At 41.5% G+C, this 20,394-nt stretch overlaps 1 protein-coding gene across 2 annotated transcripts in view; it reads left to right on the top strand.

The window, feature by feature from the left end:
• The window catches only part of MED12L (mediator complex subunit 12L), a 276,235-nt gene that overhangs the window by 47,427 nt on the left and 208,414 nt on the right, over window positions 1-20,394 (top strand). For both annotated transcript variants that reach the window (XM_050965783.1, XM_050965784.1), the window contains 5 exons: window positions 4,098-4,229; window positions 5,327-5,453; window positions 15,150-15,364; window positions 16,448-16,552; window positions 17,053-17,229. In XM_050965783.1, coding sequence (XP_050821740.1) covers window positions 4,098-4,229; window positions 5,327-5,453; window positions 15,150-15,364; window positions 16,448-16,552; window positions 17,053-17,229 — 756 coding nt within the window. The remainder of the gene's footprint in view (window positions 1-4,097; window positions 4,230-5,326; window positions 5,454-15,149; window positions 15,365-16,447; window positions 16,553-17,052; window positions 17,230-20,394) is intronic.

Raw genomic sequence — 20,394 nt, forward strand, 5'->3', positions numbered from 1 at the left:
AACTGTTTAATCTCTTTTTCTGGCCTGCCCTGCTTGAGCCCAATGTAATATGTGGAAATGTGCCATTCAGTAAGAAACATAGCATAGTTTTTGTAGTGAATGGCTTTAATGCAAATAAAAAGGATGATTAAAAATATTAATCCTGAAACAGTTAATCTTCAATGCTTGGGGGTCTGTAACTTTTAATAGTTCTGAAAAATGTGTTTATTTTCTGGCTGTTACATATATGTTAGCCCTTTTACTTTTTAAACTCTTAAAACATAATCTTGATTAATAATCTAGAGGAAGACATAAAGAGCCGATTTATTTAATTTGCAGATTATGCTAAATTCAGAGCATTTCAAGCACTAAGTGAAGACAGAGTAGTAGACGTATACACTGTATAGATGCAGAAAAATTAAAAATATGGAGAGGAATTACCAAAAATGAGATGCAACTATCTAAATGACAAGGCAGTATGTGAGAGGGAAAATATTTTAAAAATGAAGATTTCAGTGTGACGAGAGATTTACTAAACCGTCGTTTTTTCTTTTGTTTTTTATTACTACTATCATGGGGTGATAGATCAAATTGGGTATGAACTTGCTGTGAGAGGAGTGTGGATTTTAAAGTTATTTTAAAGAGAAACTAGTGTAGTTTTGTGGTGCAATACTCAGAGGTGTCACATTAGAAATCAGTGATATTCTCCTTTATTTGTCACTGGAGATTTGGTAGCTACTATATTTCATTCATTTCTGGGTCCTTCAATATAAAAAGATGCTGATAAACTAGAAATAATTCTGAGATGAGCAACGCAAGTAATTATGGGTCTGGAGGTATTTCTTTGAGCAAACATATTTATTATGGACAGAAGAGCAAGGTGATATGCCGTGTTCTTGTTTACACACTTTTTTTTTTAAATGGCTTTTTAACTAAATTTTTCATGAAGTCTCTACTTTCCACATAATTTAATTTTTTTCGTCAATACAATTTTTTTCTGTTTAGATATGCTGCTGCAGTGTCTTATGGCAACAATAGGTTCATTGCCTCATGTTGCTATTCTCTATGGGAAGCATGAGGCACCCAGACTATAACTGCCAAGGGGCCATTTCCAAACAGAAATAATTGAGATTTCAGTCCAAAATTTTCTTTATATATTTCAATTTTTGCCAAAAAGCAAAACTTTCTGGGGGAGAGGAAAACTCCATTTTATTATTTATTAGTATTACTATAGGGCTCGGCACTGAATAAAGATGCAGCAAAAAGATGGTCCCTGCCCCACACAGCTTACATTCCGAGTCTTTGTGAATATCTATGAGGTGCTGTTCAAAAAAGGAGAAGGGATGGGAAGGGGGAGGAAGAAGAGGTTGGCAGTATCAGGGATGGGAGCAGAGAACCCAAAACCACCTCCACAGTCTGATCCAGGGTGGGGAGTGGGAGCAGCTGGCAATCTCTAATCTGGGGACATTTCCTAACAGAGTAGGCTCTTATTCTGAGAAATAATCTCTCAAAAGAAACAGAGAAGGTATATAGACTAATATAACTAGTCTGGACCAAACATTATATGGACAAATGCAAATGTCTCTTACCTGTAATGTTTTAAAATTTTTTAATATTGGGAAAGTTGAGGTTAATTTTTAACACATTTAGTTAAATGAACCCACCTCATCTAGTCAGTGTGGGGATTTGTATAAACAGGAAATAACCAGTGGCCAGGGGGGGCTCTAGGCATTTTGCCGCCCCAAGCATGGCAGGTAGACTGCCTTTGGCGGCCTGCCTGCAGAGGGTCCACTGGTTCCGCGGCTTTGGCGGACCTCCGAAGCCGCGGGACCAGCGGACCCTCTGCAGGCAAGCTGCTGAAGGCAGCCTGCCTACTGCCCTTGCGGCAACGAGCAGAGCGCCCCCCCCGCGACTTGCCGCCCCAAGCACGTGCTTGGCGTGCTGGGGCCTAGAGCCGCCCCTGCCAGTGGCTTGCTAACCCCATCCCTCCTCCACTCTAGCAGAGACAATTCAGTTTTATCATTTGGCTACAGATTACATGGGTGTAACCACACCTTGCCTACTCTGTGTTTTAGGACTCTCCCTTTGCCCAAACCGACCTCTGCCAGGTTCATCACAGCACAGCATGGTGATGGACATGGACTCCACAGTAGCTTTAATAGGTTTTCTAGGCCTTTATTTTTCTCTTTCTAACGTCTTTTAGGACAGAAATCAGTCTCCTTTCCTCAGAAGCATCCAACAGCTCTTGTCCCAAATGACTGGTCCATGTTTCAGTTACAATAGATGGAACTGAGCATAACGTTTATTTGGCATGGGACTAAAGATCCAGAAAATCACAAAAATGAAATCAAACAAAATAAAGTTGGCTTTAATATTAAACTTTGATACACATACAGTAGATAGCTAAGGTCTGACTCTTAGTTTACAATGTGTAAGTCATGATGTAAGGTTTTTAGCTTGTTTAGGAAATATAGTGATCTTCATAAAAGCAGCATGTTTTTTGTTTTTTTGTTCGTCTTTGGGGTTCCAATAAAGTGTCTTTCCATGGCTGATGTCTCACTGTGTAACAAGAGAACCTCATGATTATAGTTCTTTTAGGTTGTGAAATCTTCATTAACCTGTTGCTAGTACCTGGATTACTTTTCTTGCTGAGCTAATGCCTAGAAAATATTAAAATCAAATGGTTCTGTACATCGAGCTTTCTTCCTAGAAGATGCCAGAATCTGGTCCCTAAAGGATACAGGCTCAATATTTAACCTGTCAACATTTTAAAATACCTTTCTCTGATATGAATTTAATAAATCTGTCAACCCTTTAAAACATGGCTAAAATCCGAATTTCTCATCTTAGTGATCTCCTTCTATTATGTTTTTTTAATGTGTGTCACACCATCTAATCTACTTTCTCTGCCAACTCTGTTTATGAGTAGGATTTTTGCTAGTTGTACCCTGCTGACAAAAGAAAAATGAGCAATGCTGATCAATATACATCCCAGGAACCAAACCAAAGCTGCTTACATGTGTCGGGGAAATCCCTTTTGGAGCGGGCAGGGTGGAAAAACTGCATGTCAGTTAAGCATGAAAATATTTTCAGATCTTCTTGCTTACACCTATTAGAGTCTCTGTCTAAGAGTGCAGTCTTTATCAAAAGTACTTGCCAGCGTTTAGAGTAATTCTATATAAAGTGCTTCAGAGAAGCCAGTGGGCTGCTGTGTGTATTCCAATTGATTTAAGTTTATTTTAATACAAGTATCTTAATGATCAGGTGCTCCAAAAGGTCAGTGTGTGACTAAGTTTGGATATTTGTTTGAACATGTGGAGGTTCTTCCCTCTCTCCCTTCCCCATTAAAGTTCTGTGATCCTCTGTTCCCAAACAATCCCGTCTTTAAGAGGCCTCCCACCTAGCACTGATCTATGGGGAAGCTGAAGGAAAAGACTGGGTCTTCTATTTTCTCTTTCCCTTGACATACTGAAGAGAAGAAAACAGGGCTGTTTCCAACACTTCATGATTTGAGCAAGGAGGGACCTTTGGCGTGCTCTTCTTAATGAATGGGGATGAGCGACTTCTCCCTTTTTTCTCTTTCTGGGAGTGGGGGCACTCAGGTTTACTCTTTTCTAGGTGGTTGGGAAAGTACAGACCTCCCTGTCTTCTCCAGAGCTTGGTGAGGCGCAAAGCTGAGGAATAAATTACATAAAACATGCATTGAATCAGCATATGACAGGCATGACATTTGTATAAAATTTGAAATACGGGGTGCTTTGCTACACCGAGCCCCAGATTCACTTATACCTAGTTCATTAGGTACCATTGTCCCTCCTCTTCCCTGGTATCCCTCGTATATCCCTCTACATCTGTTAATGCTTCTGTTGTGCCCCTCACTTCCTCCTTCTGCTGCCACTATATGCCCTTCCACACTCACTTTATCCCTTTTGAAGATAAAATGTGCATACCCATGCATCAGTAATTTCTAAAAATTGTTTCATGTGGGTAAAACAAACTGCTAGTACAAAGTACATTGCCACCAGCAGCCTGGTTCCATACTGTTTCTAGCCAGCAAATAAATAAGCAGTGCGATTCCTGTGCAAGTGAATTACTATTTTTGTTTCTCCATTGAACAGGTTGCCCCTAATGATGAAGCTGTGGTAACACTGCTTTGTGAATGGGCTGTGAGTTGTAAAAGGTCTGGCAAACACAGGGCGATGGCTGTGGCAAAACTCCTGGAGAAGAGGCAAGCAGAAATTGAGGCAGAAGTAAGTTGTTCTTTCTCATTTTAGAATAATACGTTGGCAACACACTTAAAATGAGCAGTTGAGGAGAAATTAGCTTGATTCAACATACAGCCTTTTTAAACTGTTGAATCAGACTTGGGAAATTGGATGTTATGCCACCAATTTATGGTTCTTGAATTGCATCTTAACTTTGAATGGTAAAGAAGCTTCTGATAAAAATAAAACTTAAACTACCTTCAGTTAGCTTCATTACTATTTATTTTTCCTGTCATGATTTACTTTTGTGTATTAGAAGTTTATATATAGTACTGTGTGTGGAGGTTTGCCATCTATTGTCCCTTGAAGAAATTAATGTGTTAAACTGTGTTGACAGATGCACGATTACGCATACTAAAGATTGTGCTCCGATGGTCTACAAAATCTGGAGAATTCTAAAAACCAAGTGGGCAATTCTGAGCCAAAATAATGTGTCTTAAAGAGAACCATACATTACATAAAACTACCTAAGTTTTTTTTTTTCATTGAATCTGGGAGAACAGCGAAAATGTTTCACAGAGCCACAGGGCTGTGTCCTTGGCTGGTGTAAAAGGTGCATCTTTATTGAGATAAATGGACCTAAACCAGTTTACACCAGTTGACATTTGGCTCATAATATTTCTTTAACCCCTCTATAGGAGCTCTGTGCTCCTTCAAGCTGCCACCCGCCCTGCAGCCCAAGCAGTGGGGGGAAGAGAGAACCCATTACACCAGTAATGTGTAAGCCATACAATAGAAGAAAATTAACTTCCTTTATTAAAGCTATAATTATAGCCTGTTTGTGTAATCAATCCAGAAAATTGTTTGGTTGAATTTTACTAAAATATACTAGCTATAACATTTTATACAAGTGGTGATTCTATACAAGTCTCATGCACTTCTTTTCCATAATTATTATATAACTGTTAAATAAGCACTTTAGAAGTACCCAAGGTAGACAGAGATGGGAAAATGCTTTATTTCAGTAGTACTTCAGTAGGATTTCTGGGATTTGGGTGGATATTTCATTGTGAGGAGAGAGAAACACTGTCGCATTTAGAGTTGCATGATATGCTCATTGATTCTTTTTTTTCACTGTGTAGAGATGTGGTGAGTCAGACGTGCTGGATGAAAAAGAATCTATTTCTTCAGCTTCTCTTACTGGATCCAGCCTTCCTGTCTTTCAGAATGTCCTACTTCGGTTTTTAGATACACAGGCTCCTTCATTATGTACGTATTAATTCATCTCTGTTCCAAAATAGGACAAGAGCAATTGGTCTTGTGTCCAGCTGCTGAATTTATTTTGCTTTGTTAGAGCATGTGTTGCTAATTTGCAGTTTCCATTATGATCCTCTCCATCCATTTTCACATGATCATAATTTTCCAAAATGTTTAGTTTTTGTGCTGAAATCTTCCCAGGCATTCTGTGCCCAAAGGTGAATTTTTGGAAAACTTGAGCAAACTCTCTCTATCCAGGTTTTAATTGCAGTATGATGATAGGGAAAAATACACTTTTCATGCATAATACATAGTATAAAGTAAAAAGACTAATCATTCTTGATTTCATGAGGAATTCAAAATGGCTGACTTTTGTTTGGTATATAACTAATTCTTAGCACTAAACTTGAAAAGAAAAGTGGTCAGATTATAAGCAAGTGGAAAAAAATCACTTTTTTTTTTTTTTAGTGGGCATGCTAAGTAGCCATCAAAAATTTCTTAGTCTAATGCAGCTCCTTTATGGTAAAAGCAGCAAAGAGTCCTGTGGCACCTTATAGACTAACAGATGTGTTGGAGCATGAGCTTTCATCGGAGGACTCCTTTATGGTGTTTCATAAGTGTCTCCTGACACAGAAGCCGTGCAAGCACATGGACTGCTGACACTTTTTGCATGAAGGAGATTATAAATGTTTTGTAGAAAAACACATAGTACAGTCCTTCAACAATGTACTCCCTTAGCAACAGGATATTGTGTTATAAGTTTTTGTTATAAAAATCAGGTGCTAATGGTCCCATTTTGGTGAGGACTACCCAGGGCTTTAGTAAACACTCCTAGGTGTTTACACTCTCAGGGACTGAGATCTGTTTTTGCAGTTTTAGATGTTATGTTGGATTCCTGTCACTAGGCTGCTCTTCTGGCTCCTCCTGTCGGACACCAAGGCCACATGTGGCTTTGTGGGCAAACTTCCCCCAGTTCCTTCTTGGCCTCAGACAGAATTCTAGCTTGCCCGCCTTGAGCGTGCCTCGGCTATTTTGTATTCTTTTTGTAGTTGTTTGTTAAGATTAGTTAGTTCTTAGTAGTGAGAGGATTTTCCCCCCTCATTTTTCTCGTTGGGGAGCCTTGTCTTCCGGGCAGGGCATGCCTGGCTTGCCAGGCTTCAAACACTGCCACTCCTGCTGAGAAGCTATGCCTGTGAGCAGTGGCCTCTCTAAGTGTGTCCATTGTTTGGGGGAGCCCAATGTCACCCAGAAGTACAACTGCTTTTTAGCTCTCAATTCAAGGGCAAGAAAGAACAAGGAGATTAAGCTCAGACTGTTAGTGATGGAGTGCTCACTTCAACCAGCCTCTGAGTCAGGTCAGGAGCCGCCCTGCCCTGTACATCTGTCTCCAGACAGATCCAGTTCCCCTTACCCTTTGGTGCAGGGCTTCCATAAGAAGCGGAGGTCATAGGAGGCTTCTGATGACTCTCAAAAAGAGGAGTAGATTCTCATCTGAAGGAGCCTGCTCCAAATAGGCCTAAGTTGCCTGTAAGATCTACAATCTCTGAAGACTTGAGCACTCAGCTTGGTACCATTGAGTCAAAGGACTCCTCCTCCAGTACTGGAAGATCTGGAAAGCCCTGGAGCTCAAGGGAGACGTATGGCTCCAACAGGGCTTCAGTCCCCTCTACCGGGGAGTAGGGCAAGCATAAGCGTCCTGATCTGCTATTGTCAAGCTCAGTCCTGCTTTTTAGCACTTCTTCATTGGCACCCTTGCTAATGAATAAGCAGCTGTGCCAGTCTCCATTGGCGTCTACATCGCTATGCCTGCCATCAGTGGTACCATCAGCTTTGGCTACTATGTCCTTGGCTGCTGTGTCGGTACCGATTCCATACTCAGTACTGCAAGAGTTTAGGTGGGTACTGTATATCTTTCTGTACCAACACCTCAATCTCCAGACTTCTACTGTACCCTAGGGCCTCCTACATTTGGATGTTTTTGGGGAGAATGAAGGAGACTTCCAGTCAGTCTCCTTTATTTCAGTTCAGGGTCTCTTTCCTCTCCTCCCTCATATTCTGTCAGGAACCCATTCTTTGACAGTCGCAGGGAAGATCACGATTGTCATCAGGGTTAGTGGAACCAGCCCTGCATGCCACCTCCACTCCCATGTGCCCACCCTCCCCCAATGGCAGTACTGGGGTCCCTGTGCTGCTTACCAACAGCAATTCTCCAGACCACAAGTACTATTTCAAAGGGAGACTAGAGTTGTTCAGTCCTCTCCTCCCCAACCAGTTCACCCCAAAGGAAGAGACATGTGAGGAACAGGGTGGATGCCAGGGTGGATAAAGAGGTTACCCCTCAAACACTCATTTCATCCTCTTCTCCAGATGAAATGGTTATGCCTCCACCACCTTTCATGGCTGATGATTTTTGGTAATTTCAGGACCTAATAAAGAGGGTAGTTGACACTCTTCTAATTCCACTTGAAGTGGTTAGGGATTCACAGCACAAGGTGTTGGATATTCTATGTTCTGCAACACCCTCCAGGGTGGCATTACCCATCAACAAGGTAAGACTGTGTGGCAAACACCTGCAGCTATTTCTCCAAACTTTAAAAAATGGATAAAAAGGACTCTTAAGGACTGTGATTTCTTCTTTTCCTGCCCTCCATCTAACTTCCTAGTAGTTGATCAGTGAATGAGCAGACCAGGCAACACATCTCCAGGTCTATTCCACATGATGGACTGAAAAAGACTGGATCTATCTGGATCTGTTCATCCGCAAAACTGCACTTCAGGATCACAAACTATCAGGTAGTCATGGCCAAATACAGTTTCACAAACAATAATTGATTGATTGGTCTTTATTGCAATACCTGCCACAGGAACATAGGGAACTATTCCAGTCCATTGTTTAAGGGCCAACCAGGACCACTCTTTAAGCATCCTGGGATCCTGCATCCACTGCCACCAGGTCTATCTCCACACGGGTAGTTACGTGCAGGGCATCCTGCCTCCAGTTCTCGGGGTTCTGACAGAACACCTGTGAGGACCTCCTCTTTGACAGTCGTAGGCTTTTTCTTGGAGACCATAGAGTCCTTGCATACAGTGAAGGACTCTAGAGCCAGTTTATGTTCTTGGGGCATATGTGCACCTACAAATAAGAGGAGATTTAGTAGGTCAGAAACTGCCCAGAGATTGCGTCCTGCTCAGTTTTCTGGATTCCATAGATGCACTGAGCCCCCCCAGGAAAAGATGTAAGTTTCAGACAAAGAGGGCTGCCCATCTGCCCTCCATGACCACTCAGTCATCTTCTAAGCAGCAGTTTTGATGGGCCAGTCAAGGGGTTGAATCCTCCCACATCACTGGTTATACAGCAGTGCCCATTTGTCCACCACCCTCCTTTTGGGGCTGCCTTTCCTATTTCCAGAATGTTTGGAGGTGAATTACTATAAACAAGTCAGTTATAGAGGTCATAACATCTGGCTATACCATCCATTTTATGTCATTCCATCCCTTCAGCTCTTCTTTCATGTCCCTTTTCAGGGTTGCCTTTTCATGAGCTTGTATTAAGACAGGAGATGAACTTTCATCTCTGGTTAAGAGCAATAGAACTGGTCTCTCCTCTCACAGGGGCTAGGGGTTTTACTAGAAGTATTTCCATATACCAAAGAAGGCTGGATGGTAGAGATGGAATCTTAGATCTAAGATTTCTAAACAAGTTTCTAAAGCCTCAAAAATCCAAGATGGTGACTTTGAAAGTTTATAATTGATTCACTGGAGAAGGAGGATTGGTTTTTGGCCCTCGACCGACAAGATCTGTATTTCCATATAGTGGTACACTCTTTGCACAGGATTTATCTATAATTCACTATAGGCCAGGATCTTTCCAATACAAAATGCTTCCCTTTGGTCTCTCCTTTGCCCCCAGAGTGTTTTTCCAAGGTTCTGGCAGTAGTGATTTCTGATCTCTGACAAGAGGCAATCCTCGTCTTCCCGTATCTTCAGAACGGGCTACTCAAGGACCATTCTTATGGAGCAGTGCGCTCTCCAATCCAAACAGCTCTTGCTCTGTTCCAAGAGTTGTGTCCCAGCTAAATGTGAGAAAATCTACATTTAACCCCTGTAAAGAACATAGTTTATAGGGACATCTTTGGACTCCGTTGACAGCCAGAACCTACCTTCCCTCAGGTTCCTAATCTTGTTAGGTTTGGTACAGATAATTCATGGGAATCCTAGGACCACTGTAAAGAACTATCTTCAGCTCTTGGGACACATGACAGCTTGTACTTTTGAGACTGATCACACAAAGCTACTTCTCCAAAGCTTTCAAGGTTGGCTGAGAACAACCTGTTTTCCAGTCAGACACATCTTGAATAGACAGGTGATGGTTCCTCTTTAAGTGAGGAACTCCCTGGATTGGTGGAAAAATCAACTCAGTATCTGCGCAGGCATTCTATTCTAGTACCCAGCTCCATCGTTAACTTTAACAACAGATGCATCACTGTTAAGATGGGGAACTCATTTCAATGCTTTTACAATTCAGGGCAGATGGATAACTCAGAAAACCAATCTCCACATCAATCTGTTGGTGCCCAGGGCTCTGAGGAATGCCTGCTTTCATTTCCTATCTCTCGTCACGGACAAATCAATAAGAGTCATGATGGACAACATGTCCTGCACTTTTTACATCAGCAAGCAGGGAGGAACAAGTCTCCGCTCCTCTGTGCACTGAACCTGTGGAACTGGCGCATAGCTCATCAGATAGAATTTCACTGCCCTACCTCCCAGACATTCAGAAGATCGCAACCGATGACTTCTCACAGGATTGTGAATGGGAGCTAGACTGTCAAGTGCTCTACAGTATATTCCAAAGACAGGGTCTGGCTGGAAGTGGATCTCTTCGCCACCTCCAGGAACAAGAAATGTCCTCTTTTCTGCTCAAGAATGGATCTGGCATGCCACTCTTTGGAGGACAGAAGAATGATCTGTTACATGCATTTCCTCCAACTCAACTGACACAGGATTTATCCTAATAATACCAACCTGTCTGAGACAAGTATCCTTACCTGCTTCATCTGTGCATCCACTGCTGAAGCTTCTCCCCACTTCTTCTCTCCTCTCGCAGGATGTGGGTCACTTCACCCTGATCTAGATGTTTGTGCAAAGAATCCTCCTGCACTGAGGAAGTGAAGCAAGTGTTATTGAGTAGTAGGAAGAAGTCAATCTCTGCTACTTACCTGCAGAAATGGAAGAGATTCTCTCTCAGTGATGCTGTCATTGCTGCTTCCTGTCTGGATCTATGCCTCTTTGTTGTCCTGGATTATTTGGTGGATCTGAAGAAATCAGGGTTATCAGTAAACTCAATTAAGGTAAATTTGTCTGCAATATCATCGTTTCTTCTGGCTATAGAGGGAGTTTCCATATTTGCTCATCCTGTATCATCTAGGTTTATTAAGGGTTTGAGGACGCTCTACCCCGAGACAAAAGACTCCACTCCGACTTGGGATGTTAATCTGGTAAACAATTATTTTATGAAACATCCATTTGATCCTATGTTGTCCTTTACTCCATTTATTTGTGAAGATGGCCTTTTTAGTAGCCATCACGTTGGCCTGTAAAGTTGGGGAGATTGGTGTCTTGATGGCAGATACTTTTTTTACGGTATTCTTCAAGGATAAGGGTTTCTTTGCACCCACATCCTAAATTATTACTTTAGAATATCCTGGAGTTCCATCTTAACCAGTTTATTAATCTACCAGTGATTTTCCTGAAGCCACATAACTCCTCTGCAGGAGTCATGTTATCATATCCTGGATGTTAAAAGTATCTGGCCTCCTTCTTGAACAGGACCAAGCAATTTCAAAGGTCACCAAGGCTATTCCTCTCCTTTGCAGATGGATCCAGGAGTTCTATGATTTCTGCTCAAAGACTATCAAGATGGATATCTGAATGTATTGTTACTTGTTATAGAACCACAGGCATCCATAGCCATTATCCATAGCATTGCTTAAAAACATATGGTGTCTGACATATGTAGGGCTACTCTGTGGGCTTCAGTACGTATGTTTTCAATGCAGTATGCTGTGGTAAACTATCCTGTATGAAAGAAGAATTTACTTACCTGTGCAGTAACTGAAGTACTTTGAGATGTGTGTCCCTATGGGTACTCCACTACCCAGCCTCCCTTCCCCTCTGCTTCAGACTGTTCTCTATGGAGATGTTTGAGTGGAAAAGAAACTTAAGGTGGTTCACCTGCACATAGGCCTGGTGCAACCACTAGGTGAACTAGGTGGTCACCTAGGGCACCAAGTGGTTGGGGGCACCAAAAAGCAGTGTCCTGGCTTGGCAGGGAGGAGCTGCCTTCCGGAGACGCCAGAGAGCCATGGAGGAGCCAGTACAGTGTGTGTGGGGTGGGCAGCATCCCTGAAAAGGTGGCGGCGCTAGCGGGGAGCAGCTGCAGCCCCCACTCCTCCTGCCCAGGCTGCGGCCTGGTGCCCCCCCCCAGGAGGGGGCTTCTGTAGGCTGCTGCAGATGCATGCGGGCAGCATCCCCGTGTGCCCTGCCACTCCCTCTCCGCACTCGGGCTCTGCGGCTCCTGGGCATGTGAGCTGCTGCCGGGACGCGGGGCCCTGAACTTGCTCTGGGAGGGGCAGTGGCTACGGCAGCTCACACTCCCGGGAGCCGCAGAGCCTGAGTGCAGCAAGTGGGATGCCGGGGGGCACACGGGGGCTGGTGCCCGCATGTATCTGCTGCAGCCTGCAGGAGCCCCTGGGAGGGGGGCACCAGGCCACAGCCTGGGCAGGAGGGGCAGGGAACTCGGCTGCTGCCTACTAGCAGCGCTGCTGCCTTTGCAGGGCTGCTGCCCCTCTGTGCTGCGCTGGGTCCTCCATGGCTGGGGCTCGCTGCCGCTGCAAGCAAAACACTCTGGCTCTCCAGTGCCTCCGGAAGGCGGCTCCTCCCTGACAAGCTGCTGCAGCGGCCCAAGCCCGGCAAAGCTGGTGAGTGGACTCAGGGCGGGGGCTGCCAGGGTGGGGTGTGGGGGGCTGTGTACCTTCCCAGGGAGTTCAGGGAGGGGGCAACCTGGTCTGAGGAGCAGCCCCTGGGCATGGCTGGCCCCTGGGGTCTTTAAGGGCTCTTTGGGATTTGCCCTTCACTGAACTGATGTGGGTGGTAGGGGGAGGGGGCAGTGCAAGGTGGAAATTTTGCCTAGGGTGCAAAATATCCTTGCACCGTCCCTGCCTGCCTACCTGCCTGCATATCACTACATAGCCTTGGTGTCTGGCATGAGGAGGAACAGAACGCATGTACAGGCCAGGTACATTCACATCTGAAATGGAGCACCCATAGTAGGACACATCTTGAAGAACTGCAATTACTGCACAGGTGAGTAAATTCTTCTTTCCTACATGATAGCTTACCGCAAGTCTTCCCCACAGTGTTTTCAGCCAGGATGGCTGAGATTCTTCTTTCATAAATTCAAGCGAAATGGTAATTTATCTTTGCAGATTGAAGGATATCCGTGGATTCATCTGCACCCTAGATATAACAGGCCAGAACTTTGATCTTCACCTAAAAACAGGGTCCCTCTTCCCACGCTGTTCACCTCTTCTGTTGATTTTCTTCTGAAATCTCTGTAAACTCTTCATGAGTATTTGACTCAGTATGCTAATAAACTTCTTTTGTAAGTTACACAGTACATCAATGGTCCAGCAGGGAGTTAAGTGTCTCTCATCTTCTGTCTGGAGGTTTGTCTCAAGGCATGCTATCTTTGATTGATCTGCCCTTAGCTACAAGGCCTAGAGAATGTACTATTCAGCTTGTCTACGTAAGTCCTCATATATTTTCCATACATACATTTCACATTAATTATGATGACTAGTGTGACATGCTTTCACTAGGCCCTTTACATTATATTACATTATTTTGGGGATCCCAGTACCCTTACATATCTCTGTGCCCTCTACTAGTTGGCATCAAGAAGTCCTTGGGTCACACAAACCTGTTTTTACAGTAGGGCTGCCTAGTTCACTTGTTCTTTAGAGATTTTTTTTTTTCATTTTGGGGATTTTAGATAGCTAAATTTTGAATTAATCATTTTATGAAGCTCAATTTTCTTAGACCTTTCTGATGGTGTTTTGTAGTATCTTCTCCTTCCCTGCTCTTTTCTTTCTGAAACATAAAACAAAAGTATGTTGAAATCATTCAGTGTGGGGTTGCATAATGTCTTCTTGTTGCTGCAGAATGTATTGTGCTTGAATACTTTTGAGATACTGTGTGAGATACTCAGTCTCCAAGAATGAGAATACTATGCAGATGTTATCTATTAATAGAGGGAAAAATTGCTATACTATACTTGTACTTTTTAAAAAGATACTTCTCTCACTCCTCTAAGTTACCACTTCTCCGCATTTGAGGGGTTCTACTTTTGAAGCTGTGTGCAATGATATCTGCCCTTTGAACAAATTTTTTTTTTTTTAAATCTAGACTATTTTAATTTTATAGCTAACTTTTTTCAGTGAGCTTCGGCTTCCTTCCCAGGAATGAACTGAAATTTTCACTTTTAGTTTTGCAGGTGTACACTTCTGATAGTTCTGTTTTAAAGTGATAGCATAACTGGCCTGTAACAACCTAAGTGTGATAGTGTACTATATTGAGAACTACAACGAACAGCGTTTATAAAAGGTGCATTGGGGTAAAAAGTAAAACAAGGCCTTTGTTTGCCAAAAGTTAGGAGTGACCTAACCAAACTCGCTCGTTCATCCATAAATTGCTTAATGTTACTGCAAATTATTGCTGTTTGTAGAAGAATGGTTGTATTTTGAACTAGTTTCAGATTTTACTGTGTAACTTCCTTTTGGTTTCAAATACTTGTTGATGAGTTGAGTTTGTGGCTAGCTGGAGATGTTGTTTCCTATTAAAGAAGTTGTGGTAAAGAGCTGCTTTCTGCTACCTCTGCATGATTACAAACATGAAATGCTTAATGTGTTACAAACTGAGTAAAATTTTAATATTATTGTGACAAATGCAAATATTAAGTAAAATAGTCACCTTCAAAAATGATTATTCATTCTTGATTCTTCGTCAGCTAATGGTAACTCATTGGCAAAAGTGGATGATTTCTTTTTCTTTTAATAAACTCCTCGTCCCCCTCAGATACACGAGTAACATTTATCAGTAGTAAAATAATCTTCCAAATAATTTTCTAAAATATTTAAAAGAATTTAAGGGTTTGTGTTCAAAAGGTGTTTAGTAAGAACATAATTTCATATAGTCACCCTAAAATGCCCCTATAGATAGAAACATAATAAAATCATGAAGACTTCTGTGGCGAGGTGAGAGGGAGGGAGAGAGAGAGAGAGAGAGAGAGAGATCCTAGTGTGTCTATTTTTACAATATGTAATATGCTCGTACATTGTTAAACATGGTAGAAATAAATTAAAAAAAAAGGAGAGCAGTGAATAAACTGCCAGTAATACAATGTGGGCAGAAGTCTATGGAGCAGAATGCTTTGGAATAAACTGTTCTTCAGAGAGATGCCCTGGTAACAAGTCTAAGTATGCCAGTTATGCAGCACTGGATTAGAGTTGGCTTATTATGTAGAGAAGAAAAGCAGTTCTTAGAAGGCAAAAATAAAAAACAGCTATGGTTAAAAATGGTTTTAAAGACTTTTTTTGTGGAATTGAAGAGAACATTTATGTTTTAAATTACAATTAATTTTTTTGGTAGCTGACCCAAACAGTGAATACGAGAAGACAGAATTTGTGAATCTGGTGCTGCTGTTTTGTGAGTTTATTCGACATGATGTTTTCTCCCATGATGCTTACATGTGCACTTTAATATCGCGTGGAGACTTGTCAGTTACTGCAACCACTCGACTACGCTCACCTACTGGAGAAACTGTAGATGAACGCTATTCTAAGGACCATGATGTGAAATTGGAGGTAAAAATACATATCTTCACTTATTTCTCTTGCATTCAAGGTTCAGTATCAATAGCGGGGAGGGATAGCTCAGTGCTTTGAGCATTGGCCTGCTAAACCCAGGGTTATGAGTTCAATCCTTGAGGAGGACATTTAGGGATCTGGGGCAAAAAAATCTGTCTAGGGATTGGTCCTGCTTTGAGCAGCGGGTTGGACTAGATGACCTCCTGAGGTCCCTTCAAACCCTGATATTCTGTGAAAAACAGACACAAGGAATGCAGAACTTGAAACCTGATCTTTTAATAATTGGAAAAAAGGTAAAAAGGAAAAGAATCTGTTGCATTTGGAGTCCCAGGTCAAATGTGTGTCTATCTCGGTGCTTTGAAATACCCCAGCTGCAGTGCAGGTATAATGAATTCTCTTCAGTTGAAGATGATAATGCAAGGCAGTGCTTCTTATACATGTACTATCCCAGCTGGAATCTCTGAGTTTCAGGAAAGCAGATCAAAGTAAATGGGGAAAGGCTGTCATTAACTTGAGTGCGCTTTACATCAGGTCCTTAATTTGCTGAGGTGAAATCATCCTGTAGCATAGCCCATATAGTACCAAAGGTCTGCTGCTTGCATTTCCTCGGTTTCTTTTTCAGCTCCCACAGTCTCACAACCTGATTGAAACTTGAGGACATGGGATATGTTCAAATTATACCCTGTGCTGTTCACAGGGACACATGCATCAGAGGCATTACTATCCATCAAAGGAGGGCAGGTAGCAATACTGGTGGAAGCAGTTTTGAGTTCTGTAGGAGCCCCTATGGGCAGAGTCACCCTAGTATATATTCTGATTGTTGGTGAACAAGATCTGTCTTTGTCTGCCTTTCACTCAATCTGTCCTTGGTTATCTTTGGTATATGGGTATGAATTAGAAAACCTTTTATAAATTAGGGAATATTGTGAATACTGGCAGTAGGAATAGTTTGTTTTTGCTTGATTTTAAACAATAAAATATTACTTAATTTTAAATGGGTGGAATTTTTGGCTTTGACCAATCAAACAGAATTTTCATTGTAATCTGACTGGTGTTTTTTCTCTCTCTGGTGATTATTAGGAACATAGTATTATGGAACATATGGGCATTGACTCAGGAGCCACTAACATTTTTGATGATGTAGACAAGAGTGACTTTAAGACAGATTTTGGTTCGGAGTTCCCAGTAGGTTTAATTTTTTATTTTTCTGCACACTATGCATTTCTTTGCTCCTTGCTTGCTATTTGCACAAAAATGTGTTCTCCATTATTCTTAATTTTAAACCATCTTATTATTGTCATATGGCCAATATTCTTTCATTTCCAATCCTTGTAGTGTTAAAGTATTGGCGACTGCATCATAATCTCCATACACCCACCTGTTACAGCAATGCTTCATTTCTACATTGGGGAGCTCTCACTGATTTCCACAGTTGTCCCTTAGGCCATCTCCAGCATATCAAAGCACTGTTAGTCTGTACATACAGACTGTACAAATTCTTGGGGTAATGTTATATAATATATTATTTTTAAATGTTGAGCCTGATTCTCTATTCTCATGATGGTTTAAATCCTGAGCATCTTCACTGAGGTAAATAGAAGCAGAATCAAGGCTATCATACAATGGTTGAATTGTGAATGTTTTAGTTTCCAGTAATCTTAAAATATTTGTTTTACATTACTTAGATTTTTTCTCCAATGCCTGGGGAGTCTTGTGAGAATGTCAACTCTTTGTTAGACAGAAGAATTTCAATTAACAGTGAGAAGTCAGTGAAGAGGGAAAAACTGAGAGAACTGATTTTTCCATCCAGTTATGACCACCTTCGCCATTTGCAATATGCAACACACTTCCCTATACCTCTGGTAAGTTAACTCTTTACATTTTAATTTTATATGTAAATGTATAGATTGCAGATGGTAAAGCACTTAGATAAAAGAATAAAACTGCTTGGAGGGCAAGATTTATCACTTAGCAGAGGTCTGGGGCACCACTGAAGCCTCTCAAGCCCCAAATGTGCTTAAATACTGAAGGTGCTCAGCTGCTAGAGTGATGAGTGTAGGGTTGCCAACAGTCCTTCATTCGAAGGGATGTCCCTTATTTATTCACCTTTGTACAATGATATTGGGAGTTGCTGAGGACTGCAAAAAGCTGCAGGCAATACCCCTGGCAAATGTAGGTGAGTGCTGCTAATTATTATTTTGTTGTTTGTTGTGATGATGATACTGATGATAATATTGGGAGGAAGGATGTGGCAGGAATACTAAGAAAATAGTTCCTTCTTTTTGAAATACAATGTTGGCAACCCTAGATGGGTGTAGTATAAACACTTAAATATAACACAAGGCTTATTTTACTTTGATTTTGCTGGAAATTCCCAGGATTCACTGGAGTAGTTTTTTTTTTTTGGGGTGGGGGGGGATCCTGCCGTTTCCCCCTCCCCTTCCTGGAAAAAACTGGTTATGTCGTATGTAACCTCCTAAACAAATATCTGCAGTAATGTCGCTAAGACCTCTTAACAGGTGTTAACTTCATATTAATATTTGTCTTTACTTTTTGTTTCTTTCTGAAGAATTGTATATTCTTAAGACTTCCTGTACTGGGTCATTTAAAATTTTTTTTTCCTGGTTTCTTTTTGATGATGATGGAATATGTGTGTTTAAAAATTAGATTTGTTGTACTTTTTAGATTATTGCATTTTTTGACTACAGCTTCCTAATGGACCAACCTGGAGATATAGATGAACAATCTGTGTTCCTGCATTAAGAATGAGATTCCCATGCTCCTTGCAAATGACCCAATAGACTTTGGGGAATTGTGTGGATCTTGGCAGGACAGAAACCACACACTTGCCAGTGCTGCATAGTTTTGTTATCCCCTTCCTGGCTGCCACTACAGCCTCTGTGTTAGAATTAAAGTTTCACTCTAGACACAGCTCCTATACAGATGTTTGCAACTGTGGACTTAGTGGCCTAGCCTGCCTCTCGTTGAGCCTGCCTTCAAACTTCTGTGATGGCCTGTGCAGTCAGCACAGAGCCTATCTCTGCTGTACCTTGCCCAGGTGGAGTACCCCTGTCAGTCCAGTCCACAGTTGCCCTTGCCCATGGTGGCGCTACTAAAGTGACGACCTTCATCAGCATCTACTACACTGGGTATCTTTGACCCCAAAATATTATATTTACAGTTGCTGTGACACTAATTTTATTCTTAACCCTGTTGTGCAATGCATTGTATTACTGTGCCCAAATGTGAACCACATCTAGGGCACAAGATAATACGAGATGCAGCAAGGATCTTTTTTGGTTGCTTTATGAGTGTTTTATATTTCAGTGAGCCTTGCATGTAGTTGTTTAGCTGTTTAGCTATAGACATAAGCATAGGAAATAATAACACATGGTGATATGCTAGATGAAGAAAATGAGTACTGCATTAAAATACTCATGTAGGGGTTATGGATCAAATAAACAACCATACTGAATAGAAAACAGAATACTTTTAGTGATTGGAATTTTCGTTTTCTGTAGAATTAGTTGACTGCTGTCTGGTTAAATTACCAATACATTAGTTAGTTTTGCTGTTTCATTTTCTGAGTCACAATTCACGGTATAGCTGAGAAATAAGGGAATCAGAATGTATGAGATTAGTAATGGTGAAATGTGTAGGACTGAAGAATTAACGTAGGTTTTTCTTCCTTGGGTCTGGTTTGTTTTTGTTTTTTTTTTGGGGGGGGGCATTTAACTGTAGGCCACTTGAGGAATGAAGGGAGCAAATTGACACATGTCCCTACCCCAGAAAACCCCACCATTCCAAAACATACCCTTGTTGGCAGCTTTAGGAGAGTGGCCAAATACTGAATAAGCCTAGAGGCTGAGCATGTGTCTCAGTCTAGAAGTGTTCATTTAAAACATAGGAAAACCAAAATTTTTAAAAAGACAATACAAAATTCCACCAACTATTGTAGCTATCAGATCAAGAGGTAAGATGTGATGTGGCACCTATAATCATCTCTGCTTTAAAAATATAAGATGACTGGGGTTGAATTTTCTTACTCTTAATTTCTTGCTATTAGATGTTGGATGAGCTGTCTGTCCAGAATAGTGTTGAGTGCTTGTTTACAGTTGGTCAAAATATGAATACGTTTTGCGGATCAGTAAACGAAGGCAATCTAGTTTTTTTTAGAGTGGTAGCCATGTTAGTCTGTATCAGCAAAAACAACGAGGAGTCCTTGTGGCACCATAGAGACTAACAAATTTATTTGGGCATAAGCTTTTGTGGGCTAGAACCCACTTCATCAGATGCATGGAGTGAAAAATACAGGAACAGGAGCAGGTATAAATACATGACACCATCATAGGACCTAACCACATCAGCCACACCATCAGGGGCTCGTTCACCTGCACATCTACCAATGTGATATATGCCATCATGTGCCAGCAATGCCCTTCTGACATGTACATTGGCCAAACTGGACATTCTCTACGCAAAAAAAAAAATAAATGGACACACATCTGACATCAGGAATCATAACATTCAAAAACCAGTAGGAGAACACTTCAGTCTCTCTGGTCACTCAATAACAGACCTAACAGTGGCAATTCTTCTTCAGCAAAAAAACTTCAAAAACAAACTCCAATGCGAAGCTGCGGAACTGGAATTAATTTGCAAACTGGATACCATCAGATTACACCTGAATAAAGACTGGGAGTGGTTGGGTCATTACAAAACCTAAACCTAAGTTCTCCTGTACCAAGTTCCTCCCTACTGTTACTCACACTAATTGTCAGCTCTCTGTAATGGACCACTCTCTTACCACTTCAGTAGTTATTTTTCCTCCCTTTGTATCCTGCTGTTAATTGATTTATCTCATTAGACTGACCTCACACTTGGTAAAGCACCCTCATCCTTTCATGTATTTATATCTGCTCCTGTTCCTGTATTTTTCACTCCATGCATCCGATGAAGTGGATTCTAGCCCACGAAAGCTTATGCCCAAATAAATTTGTTAATCTAGTTTTTGTTACGTTTCTGAA

The sequence above is a fragment of the Gopherus flavomarginatus genome, chromosome 8 (assembly GCF_025201925.1).
Source record: "Gopherus flavomarginatus isolate rGopFla2 chromosome 8, rGopFla2.mat.asm, whole genome shotgun sequence".
Classification (NCBI taxonomy): domain Eukaryota; kingdom Metazoa; phylum Chordata; order Testudines; family Testudinidae; genus Gopherus; species Gopherus flavomarginatus.